The sequence below is a fragment of the Chrysochloris asiatica genome, unplaced genomic scaffold (assembly GCF_000296735.1).
Source record: "Chrysochloris asiatica unplaced genomic scaffold, ChrAsi1.0 scaffold00013, whole genome shotgun sequence".
Taxonomy (NCBI): domain Eukaryota; kingdom Metazoa; phylum Chordata; class Mammalia; order Afrosoricida; family Chrysochloridae; genus Chrysochloris; species Chrysochloris asiatica.
In genome coordinates, this window is record NW_006408531.1 from 18,036,476 (window position 1) to 18,048,310 (window position 11,835).

General features: G+C 42.2%; 1 protein-coding gene across 1 annotated transcript; it reads right to left on the reverse strand.

Moving 5' to 3' along the window:
- Positions 1–645: 645 nt before the first annotated feature.
- On the reverse strand, positions 646–3,644 carry TCF21 (transcription factor 21). The gene is made up of 2 exons (XM_006834651.1): positions 3,181–3,644; positions 646–1,187 (listed from the first exon to the last, which is right to left on the reverse strand). The coding sequence occupies exons 1-2, from the start codon at positions 3,628–3,630 to the stop codon at positions 1,098–1,100; spliced, it is 540 nt and encodes a 179-aa protein (XP_006834714.1). The 5' UTR covers positions 3,631–3,644; the 3' UTR covers positions 646–1,097.
- Between the last annotated feature and the right edge of the window lie 8,191 nt (positions 3,645–11,835).

An 11,835-nucleotide genomic window follows, 5' to 3' on the forward strand; every position in this document is an offset into this window, starting at 1 on the left:
CTTAGACTGGAAGATGTTTAAATTAAAATCCAGTCCGCCGGAAGTCGTGGAGGGGCTGTACACACTATGTAACCTTAAGCAAAATGTATGGATGCACGTTTATTATTGTTAGAGTACATTAATTAATAAATGAATTAACAAGAAATAAGCAAAGTATGTTGATAAACCTTAAAAATCATAAAAGACATCAGAGTTATGGAATTTACACTTTTCATAGCTTCTTTTATTACCTTGCTAGCTTGCAAAGAAGGATTGAGTTCATGTCCATGCCTAGAAAGCTATAAAATGTGAAGTTACCTTCCTACTCGTATATAAAGTTATAGTTTGAAATACATGACAAGCTTTTTATTCTTTTTAGGTGTGTTGTTCTCATGACCCGAGTAACTTTAATCTTGCCCATTTTTTTTTACAGTTATATTATTTCTAATGGTCTTAAAGCACACTGCAAACATGACAAGCAAAAGTTTCTTTTAAGGTTTCGTTGCAAAATACGATCCACTTTTTGATAATGGAAATCATATTTGATAATTTTCTATCTCTAGACATTTAGATTAAGAATTACTTTTATTATCAAATTTCCCTACTGTTTCCCCATTTTTCTATTCCAAATAATTTTTTTTAAAAAATCACACCAATGGCAGGGAATTTAGCAATATAAAGGAAGATTTATTTTCAAAAGTAGCAAAAATTGTTTGAAAAATATATATATCTTTAAGTGAATTACTTTATAAAGGTGACTGTCAAAGTCAGCTATTCTATGACCTACATTTTACAACATATTGTACAAAAGGTACACATTGATAAGCTCTTATTATCGATTTATATATTTATAATTACATATTGCACTTGGACCAGCAAGGCTCGCAGTCATTCACGGTAGAAGTTAATAAAGTTAAATAGATGGGGATCTTTGTAAGTACAGTTGATCTCCGGGTCTGGAAACGAATCTCCTCGTCGCTGTGAAGTGTTCTCGCGGGGTGGGACAGGGAGAGGAGCGTTGTGAGGGGGAAGCAGAGACACTACAGGGAGGGCAGGGGTCGCTTCCCGGGGGCCCGCTCCCCCGGAAGCGCGCCTTTCCCAGGCTTGCACCTCCAAGGTCAGGATGCTGTGGTTCCACACAAGCGGCTCGCGGTCACCACTTCTTTCAGGTCACTCTCCGGTTTCCCCGCCACCATAAAGGGCCACGTCTGCAGGAAAGAAGAGGGTGGACAAGGTAAGCGGTGGTGAAGGAGATGTTGGGTTGGGTTCAGAGACTGAGATGAAAGGAGGGGGCGCGGTGGAGGGACGCAGTGGCTTCAAGAGACCCACGGTTATCTGTGCAGTTACTCGGCGTTTTAATAAGGTCTTGTGGCTTCGATAGAGCAAAAAGCAGTGTTGGCGCCCGGTCACAGTTCGGGTAGTATGACGCTTTTCACATAGGAGCAAAGGGGGGTTCGAACTGGGTACAGAGAGGAAGCCCTCAGAAAGCCTGGAGTGGCTAGTGTCTGTGGCACCGCCGGGAGGCAGAGGGCTGGGAAGGCTAGGAGGTTGTGCTGCCTATTGGGAACCGGGTGCCTCTCGAGGTGTCCTCCTGGTGGCTCTTAGGGCCAGGGTCAGGTTTCCCGGCTCTCTCGCCACCACCTTCATCTATTTTCCTCCATCACACTTTCGTTTCCTTCATTACAGACGTGCTTTGGCTACAGTTTCTAAATGAATAGCTCTTAAGGGGGTAGGGGAGGAGGGAATGATGCTGATAAAATAATACACACGCATATTTTATTTAAAATCGTTTTAATACTAAGCTGAGGAAGCGTAGCTTTCTTTACTCTCTTGTGTGCTGTTTTATAATAAAGCTTATTTAGGTTTCTTATATAAAGATGAAAAGAACCCTCCTGGCTCAGTGGCTAAACTCTCTATTACTAACCGAAAGATCAACTGGCTCACAACAGGCTATCTAAGAACCGAGGCAGCAACAATTGCAGAAGTTCTAGGCAATGCTAATTTCATTTCCGTTTCAGATTTTAGAAAGGTATTTTCAAATCTCATTAAAAAAGAAAACAAATGTTCAACTTGAGGATAAAATTATTTTCTACAGCAAAATGTGTTTCTGCTGTTCCCTGCACCCCTCAATCCCTAAAACCAGTTCTGTGTGAAGACAATTCAGACCTCACCAGTGCTGACTGATAAGACTTGACTTTTAAGAGAAAAGTCTCCCTTTCTTATCATATAAAAACAATGGTGTTAGTAAGTTATTATTGTTTTCTTTAAAGTCTGGTAGCTTTAAAGTTAAATCAAATGAAAAAGGAATTAAAATGGAGATTTTTAAACAGTGTAATGTACTTGAGAAAACTAAGTTCAAGAGGCTTTCCGTTTTTGTTTTGTTTTTTGTAATTTTTTTTTAAACATTAGACTCCATGAGCATTACTTTTTAAGATTACAAAGATAACATGCTCTTAAATCTTGGATGAGAGTGGCCTCATTTAATATTATTTATTGCGCAAATACTCATGAGAATATATTGATTATACTGAAATATGCCATATCATCTGGGATTGTAAAATGTTAATGCGCTTTAGGCAAATCGTCCTCGGTGGATTTGCCGACACAGTTAATGCGGGATACGAATGCTTCCTTATCTAATGAGTCTAAATGTCGTTAAGAAAGAACCAAATGGCGTGGTTTATGTTTACAAGAATTCGCAAGGGAAAATCAAGTTCTATTCTTCCGCTGAAAGAGGAATAAATGGATTAATAAAACAAATATAACACAGCTAAGCAATGTCTGGTAAACAATGAAGTTAACCCGGGAAAACTGAGCACGTAGCATCTTGTCAGTGTTGCTGTCGGACTCTACTAGCCGGCCAGGACGCTCGGACTGAGAGGGCGCGGAGGATCCCTCTATTTTGCAAGCTTAAGTCACTTGCAAATCCCGTTAGACGTGGATTGCCACATCTAACACGCGCTACCACCTCTGGTCGGAGGCTGGTAGGGAAGAGAGCGTGAGCTGTAAGGGGACTGCTATCAACTGGTCCCTAGAGGCACTAGGCCGGAGGTGGCCAAGGTGTGTAATCCCCACCCACCCCGCACCCCAGCCCTGCGTGCACTCAAACACTGCGCGGAGGGGAGGGACAGGAGGCGGACGCGCTGGCGTGGGGTACTTCGCACTACGGCCTCCCTGGGACTGGGTGCTAGTGTAACTTACCAGGTTGACCGGATGAATGTAACCGTTCTCGTACTTGTCGTTAGCCAAGATTTGCCTCAAGTGGGCGATGTAGCTGGACGCCAGCCTGAGGGTGTCCAGCTTGGAGAGTTTGGTGTCCGGAGGCACCCAGGGCAGGGTGGTCTTGAGCCTGGAGAAGGCCTTACTCAACACCCGCATCCGGGCACGCTCGCGCGCGTTGGCCGCGTTACGTTGTACCTGCTTCCCTTCCTGGCTGACCCCGCTCAGAGGGCTCTTCTTGGTGGGTGCCTTTCTTCTCTTGCCCAGGCCGCCCCGGCCTTTCTGGGGAGACCCATTCTCGCAGTTGGAGCTCTCTTCGGTGCTCTCGTTGGAAGTCACAAACTCCTTGTTCGAGTCCATTTTCAGGCCGTCACATTCCAGCATCTCCACTTCTTGAAGGTCTTCCACATCGCTGAGGGAGCCGGTGGACATGTTTGTGGGAGAGGGTGGGAGAGGAAGAGAAGGCGAGAGAAAGAACAGACCGAAACGCCAAGATCAGGGGTCCCGGAGTTTGGAGTAGCCACTTCGTGTAGAGGACTGGTTGGGTCCCACACCTCTTCCCCTTTGCAGACCGTAGGGAGGAATCGCGAGGGCCTCTGCTGGAAAGAGCCGGGCGCTCTCTTTCCCCACCCCCCGGAGTCTTGGCCTTAGGGGAGTGTGAGAGAGCGCGCAGAGGAATTTGGTGGACACTAGGAATTTATCTGAGGAATAGAGAGGCGGATCCTTGCCGCCCAGGGGAGGGGCCTGTTGGGTCCCAGCAACGCTCTTAGACCCCTTTCACAACTGGAGGGAAACTAACTCATGCACAAATCCCTCATTTCCAACTTGTAATGTAAATCAACTCAACTGCAACCAGCAAATACCTTCTTCCACTGGCACCCAGGCCGAGGAAAATCAACCCCTACCATCAGCCCTTTGTGCCCAGCTCACATCTTCAGGAAGGCCTTCTTTACCTCTTAAGAGGTCACAGCTGGTTGTTTCTGAGAATTTAAAAAAAACGACCAGATTTCCTTGCTGTTTTGGGGCCTTCCACCCACAAACCTCACGGATTTTTCCCACCCCTCTAAGAGAACAACAATTTAAAAAATCAAGGTTGATATACTATGTCTCAAGGAGCTCTGGCAGCATAGTGGTTACGAATTGGGCTGCGAACCTCAAGGTCAGCAGTTCGAAACTACCAGCTCTTCCGCAAACGAAAGATGAGGCTTTCTGCTCCTGTAAAGATTTACAGCCTCGGAAACCCTGTATAGCGTCGCTATGAGTCGGAACCGACTCCACCGGCTCAAAACCACCAACAAAAACATACTTTGTCTCAAGGGAGCACCCATAAGACTCAACCGACTTTACTAAGATACGGTCTCACCTTGTTGTTGTTGTTGTTAAGTGCCATCGAGTCGGGTCCGACCCATAGCGACCCTGTACAGGGTTTCCGAGGGTGTAAATCTTTACGGGAGTAGAAAGCCTCATCTTTCTCTCGACGGTCTCACCTTACTTGGGCTAAATTTAAAAAAACAAAAACAATAAAGCAAGTACCTTATAGAATCTTTATAGTGATGGCAGAGAATATACAAACTAATCTGCATCTAGTTACCTTAAATATATCCAAGAACTGCCACAAACACACTTGGCCACTGCACAATCAGACCCAGTTTAGTGGGCATGTGAGACACACAGAGAGACACATAGAAAGGCTAATAGGACTGTGTGAACAAATTTTGTATGCTGATAAGGTTTTCTTTTTTTCTTTTAAGGTTTTCTTAATGATATCAAAACTTTCTCCTATTTGTTTCTACGAATGAGTTTATTACTGTCTCAGAAGTCTTAGTTGCTCTCAGAGATCACCTTGTCTGAGCTTCTTGCCCCTTTCTAATGACTTAGGAGCTTCCTTCTCTCAATGGTTTCCCTCTCAGACTCTGCCTGCTACAGGGACAGATTCTTCTGTCTTTTCCTTTCATTCTCTTTGCTTCCAGCATGTGTAGCAGACATTACAAAACACTTGGCAAGAGCATTCCTCTGGGAAAGGTTCTTTGTCATTCATCTGTAACCCCAGGTCCAATCATTTTTTTTCTGGGAGATAAGAACATCTTCTGGGAAGTAACTAGAAAAGTGGAAGGGGACCAGAAGCCAAGGGACTGAATGAAATAAATGAAACTATACAAGAGAGATTGAATGTATACATCAGGGCTTAGTTCTCTGCACTGAAGGTGAGGGGCTTCAGTCAAAGGTAAGAACAACTTCTAAGCTTTTGACTCAAAGTCTGCATCCCTCTTTTGCATTAAGATACCATATCTCTAATCCTGGGCTCAGCTGGAAATTCACTTGCCTCTAACGTTTTGTTTTGTTAACAGGATTTTGTTTGCTTTCCCCCTATGCTGTAAACTAAACAGATTGTCAGCAAATCAGTCTTTATTAATGAATTAGTTAGACCCCCCCTTCTACAATAATATCTTTGCCGAGATTCAAAATTTGTTAATCACCAGCATAGAGATTTATGAGCTCTCTTATTTTCTGTTGTTTGTGCAGGTGGGGATTTAAATGACCATATCCACTATCAAGATTTATTGCAGGAGTGATTGATGTTATAAACCAGAAAAAGGACTCTTCCCACAGCAGGGATGACAGAAATACCAAGTTGAAGTTGCCTTTGTCTTCATGCGCAAGTGCCCCAGGACTACAACACAGAAACTATGATAATTTAATCTGATATCCAAGACAGCATTAACAGAACACCCAGCAAGCCTGTTAAACATTTCCTCACTGATTCCCAAACTCGTTTTTCTTTGCTTTACCCTCCCTTGTTGCAGTCCTGGTAAGACATGAAAGTTAAAGTTATTTTTAGAATGGAAGAAATAAAAATAAGCTTTGGCCACTACTTGTGAAATACAGTGTATGTAGGTATTGAAGTATCTGCAATATAACCACAAAGAATTTGTCAATAGGTATACCTTGGGTTCTGGGATAGGATGGCAATTAAGAATCAGAATGGGTATTTGCTATATACCAGATATTTAGCTGTAAAGGTTTGTTTTCTTGGAGTTTTGTTTTGTTTGTTTGTTTGGCTTGATTCTCTGCTACACCTTACTTGGTAGCTGCTGAGACTGGGGATCATTACAACCCTAGGATTCAGTCTACTGGATAGATTTCTCTGTCTGGGCCCCCTTTTCAATGTTGGAAACAAAAGTACTAATTTCTGGAGGGAAGCAAAACAAGTTTCATGCCCCAAGCTGGATTTTTTAATCTAACAATTATTTTGCTTTAGATAAGCAAGAATTAAGCCCCATCTCTACTTATCCTGCAGTGATACATTTAGATAGAGCAGGGCCTGTGGGTTGATAATGAACTTCGGGGGTGTTTCTAAAAATTCTCTAAGGGATGACAATCAGTTGGGAGCAGTTGAGAAGAAAACTGTCTTTTACATACTTTGATGTGAAGTCTTAAAGAAAGTTGACTAATATGACTAATACTTTCCCCCCCTTGACATTTTGTATCTATTCCTGCTAATAAACACTTAGGAACAAATGGGCGTGGGGAAATGACTTATTGTTGAATTCTACTGAGCAAATCAGTTAAACTGTAACTTAAGCTGTGCCAAATTCTCGCAAAATATAAACTATATTCTGTGAGAAGAGAAGCACTTTTAAGAAGCTGTATTAACTCTTTCCATAACAAGAGAAATATGCTGAACATCACTGTTTCAAAGTACTGATTAGAAAGGTAGTACTTTGAAGGTGTTAGGTAGTTTTCAAAAGTCCTTACCTTATTTTATGGAACGGTTTATGTCATGAAATCATCGGGCCAATTTGCTGCATTCTTCTAAACAATTTGTGCAACGAAGACTATCTTGGAAAAATTTTAGGGCTAAGGAAAACTTATCTCTAAAAGTTGTAAAACGAGGGTTAGGCATGGAATGTATCCTTGAACTTAAATCCTGGTCTATCAACTGATGTACTTTCAGGAAGTTCAAATTTGATTCAATTGCACTTGAATGAAATGATTTTCTTCCTTTCTTATGTAAAGGCTTATTTTGAATTGACCTCATATTCTCTTTCCCAGGAAAAAAAGTATGTGCTTCCAAATTCAACTTTTAATCTTTTTCTTGCATTCCCCATTATTTGGCCAAGAAGCACATAGCCTGGCAAACTCGAAAAACTATGCTGCACTTTTGATTTGATACTAGCCACAACCACTTCAGTAGTTTGCAAACTTCTTTGCAAACTGATGCCTCTTTCTTAATTCTGTTTGATGCTCTACTTTTTGTTTGCTACCGGTTGCTTTCTCTCTTGTATTCCTAAACCTATTGAACTCTGGCTTTATTTTCCGAAATTTTAAGTTTATATTGTAAAACAAGAAGGATCTTTCCTCACTTATTACGAATTTTAGTGCTGCTGGCCTGTTCTACTCTGGCAGCCAAAATGAGTATGGCACTGGTGAGATGTGGGTTAACTGAGGAGTTAAATATGGGAGATTCTCTGTGTTGCTGCTATCTTTATCTGGCACCAGCACGGGGATCTGGGGGGCGGGGGATCCATTCAGTCATCGGACGTCTTCTTGCTGTTCACCATACCCTAGCACCCTCTTTTCCACATTAATTTCAGTGACTTGAAAAGAAGATGCAACAGACTAAGAATTAAAGCTGTCAAATAGCAAAGTCTAAAGAAATACCCACCAGGGTCCTTTATGACCAAGAGTTACCTTGCATTCCACATGCTCCATATGTAGCTTGGAAAACAGTCAAGGTTATGCACATTAGAAGTGTCTGGGTGCTGCAAATGGCAGCAACTTCAGCTGCTCACCAAAAGCTTAGAGATTTGAGTCCTCCAAGAGGAGCCTCAGAAGAAAGACTTGGGAATCTATTAAAAAAAAGAAAGAAAGAAAAAAAAAAAATGCAGCCATTGCAAACTCTATGGAGCACAGACAGTTCTACTCTCTGACACACTTGGGGTCATCATGTTGTTGTTGAATCAGTTCTGACCCACAGTGACCTTGTATCGAGTTTCCACCTTGCTGTTCAAAGTGACCTTGCAGTCCAGTGCATTACCGTGAAGCACTGCACCAGGACAGAGTCAATTGCATGGCAACTGGTAATACACATTAGAGATAGGGTTACCTGAGGGAGCAAGGAGGATGACGGGCACTCAGGGCAGAGTCTGAGAAGTAAAGACTATACTTCTAATTCATTGTCTTCCTAGTTTTTCTAATATTAAAATAATTTTATGCGATCCTTTCAATGGTAGACAGAGTGGGACAAAGACTTGGAACAAGTCTTGGGGTCAGTCATCATGCCAGATGCGCCACCTCTATTCATTCGTTTCCTGTGGATTTTTCCCTCTTTGTAGTCACTGATAAAGAGCTGCTATATGAAATGAAAATCTTAATAAAAAAATGTGAGCCAAAGATTTCCTACCCTAAACAATGCTGTTTCTTAAAACCTTGCCTGCGTGATGACTTTTCTGCATTTTAAATAAAGCCTTCAAGTGTTTCTAAAAAGAATAAATAGAGTGGATTCTTTGAAAGATCCCTATCTAGCACTTACACATTGATTATGGTGTGTTTTTTTGCATATACATAGGCCAACTTGCTGCCTGTCTCCTTCTTTTCATTAGCAGAATCAAAGCCTGCTTCTGGGATAAAAACCCTGTGGTGATGCTTTCAGCCTTGAGGAGTGGAGGGTCATGGAGTTTAGATCTTGGGGCTAGCAGCAAAATACTGAGAAGGTGTCCACAACTTTGGCACCTGGTCTCAGACGCATGAATTCTTTTTGTGTGATGCACCACTAAAATAATGCATTGAAGTGAAGTATATAGAACAAAATAATTGCCATTTTTACTATTTTTTATATGTACAATTTAGTGACATTAATTATATCCACAATGATGTACATACATCATCACTAGGCATTTCCAAACTTTGTCACCATTCTTAGCAGAAACTCAGTGCCCTCCCCTTTTCCCTTCCCACCTGCCCCTGGTCGTTACTAATAAACTTTGGTTTCTTCACATTTGGCTATTCTTGGAATTTCATGTAAGTGGGATCATATAATATTTGTCCTCTTGTGCCTGACTCTGTTCACTTAGCATGCTATTGTCAAGGATCTGTTTGAAGTAGAGACACAGAGGAATAGACTGCCAGAGTTGGAAGGGATTCAGAACCAAAGAGGAACAAATGGCCCCAAATTCTGAGCAGGTTCACATAAAGCACTGCCACTTGACCTGTATCCTGATTTGCCTTGTCATATTCCTTCCACTGAGCCACATTGCATTGTTTTTGTTTTTGTTTTTGTTTTGTTCTAGTTAGTCATAGGGAGAGACTAGACTCAAGGGGAGGGCATGAATGCAGCAAGGTATAATTCAATTGGTGTATGTATGTGATGGGGCTTTCTTGAGGGCTAGTTACCTACCACATAGGATAAATGGCAGGGTCTGGATTTGAAGACAGACAATCTGACTCTAGAGCCCTCACTTTAATTCATTAATGTGCTCCGATATTATTTTCTCTTTATTTAATTTTCTTGCTTTTCTCCTCTCTCCCAACTACAGTGAAAGAAATGTTGTGTACCTAGCTCAGCTGAGGGTTGCTGTTAGATGCCATCAAGTTGTAACAGACCAATAACGACCTGATGCACAGCAGAATGAAACACTGTCCGATCCTAGACCAACCTCACTGCTGTTGCCACACTTGGGCAATCCATCTCATTGGGGGTCTTCCTCTTTTTCTCTGACTCTCCACTTTACCAAACATGATCTCCTTCTCCAGTGACTGGTCCCTCCTGACAATATGTCTGAAGTATGAGAGGCGAAGTTTGTCCATCTTGGCCTCCAGTAGACCAGGGCTAATATATGTTGTCAAGTGCCCTTGAGTCAGTTCTGACTCATAGGGACCCTGTGTAGGATTTCCAAGGAATGGCTGGTGGGTTTGAACCACCAACCTTGCTGATCCTGCAGCACCACACCAGTACTCCATAATAGGTACTTAATAAATATTTATTTAACACATGTATGCATGCTTTGTTGTTGTTGTTGTTAAGTGCCATCGAGTCGTTCTTACCATCGAGTCGTTCCTACCTATAGTGACCCTGTATAGGGTTTCTGAGGAGTGACTGGTGAGCTTGAACTGCTGACCTTGCAGTTCAAATGGCTTTGCAGTCTGGCGCATTAACCCACAGAGCCACACCAGGACTCCAAGTAAACAGGAGTAAATATCCAAGGTGGAAGGTGTTCTGAGAACGGCCCATGGAGAAAGGCAGGGCTGCAGAAACAAGCAACAGAATGTTAACAGGTCTAGGACACTTAAGAGAATGGCAACAAGCGGGAAAAAGAATAAAAGAATGTTTGAAAGTATGAGGAACAGTATTCAATGGAAGCATTACATCTGTGTGATCGAGGTTCTGGACTTCCAGGGATTGGGACTGAGGTGGAACTAACACTGGGCGGGGGGTGGGGAAAGGAGCCCAAACTGAGGAGAGCAAACACTTCTGCAGGTGGCAAAGCACCCACAGTGAGGTGGGGCACTCAATGTGGTGACTACACTTCCTTCAAGACTAGAGGGAATTGGCACGACTCTGCTCCCTGCACCAAGAGGCACTCGCCCCTGACCCTTCCTATTGACTTTAAACTGTAACATATGGATGCTTTTGACTATAGCATATGGAAGGTACACTAAAAATGATAAAGTCTGGATATTGATTAGAATACTGACAAAATCCCAAAACACAGTGCCTCAAGTAAATCATAAATTGACCTTTCTCAGAACAGTGCAGACAGAGGTAAATAGGTGATCCATGGTGAAGGACAGCTCTGTTTCATAAGGACATCCTGGGACTTAGGTGGCTTCTGTCTTGTTACTCCATTATCCTTTCAGGACTTTGCTTACAGATATGTGTGAAGTCAGCATACCCTCATCAGCCTTCATGAAGGAGGAAAGAGAGAATGGGGAACAAATAGCTTCCGTATAATAATGGCATCTGGACGTTACATATGTTACTTGGACTCTCTCATCCCTCTGGCCCTTTTAGTTGCAAGGAATGTTTGGAAATAAAGTTTTAAATATGCTTTGCTAAAACTTGGGGTTGGGACATCTGTTGGTAAAGAGAGGCAATTTATAGTATGCCACAGTGAATATATATCAGAAGGGCTAAATGAGCCATATATAAAGAGCTAATTCATTAATTTGAACCTGATAGAAACTTCACTTCCTGGAGAAGTCAGTTTCATTGGTTATATACAGAGCACAGGTCCTCTGTGAAGTTTATAATGAGTCATGCGAATAAAATTCTAGTGAGTTTCGGTTTTTATTTGGAGCTCAAAATTAGTTGAAAAATATAAAACAACTTTCCTGTGGCTACATGGTTGAGAACACTCATGAATTTGAACCATTCCAACTAGTGGCACTAATTCACCCTCTGCAAAATAGCTTTGGAATGTATTGTTTTCAAGACTTGTTAAGTGCCGTCGAATCGATTCCAATTCAGAGCGACCCTGCATAACTTTTCCTAGGAGTGACTGGTGGTTTTGAACTGCTGACCTTGCAGTTCAAACCGACCATGTGGTCCAGTGCATTATCCCACAGCACCACACTGGAACTCTGTTTTCAAGACTGGACTAGCAAATACTTGCATGTGCAGATTGTTAAAGCTTCCCA

Excerpts from the sequence above, each read along its gene's own strand:
- TCF21 (XM_006834651.1), bottom strand. The coding sequence starts at position 3,630 with ATGTCCACCGGCTCCCTCAGCGATGTGGAAGACCTTCAAGAAGTGGAG. Across the intron at positions 1,188-3,180 it reads ACATTCATCCGGTCAACCTG|ACGTGGCCCTTTATGGTGGC; the intron begins GTAAGTTACACT and ends TCTTTCCTGCAG.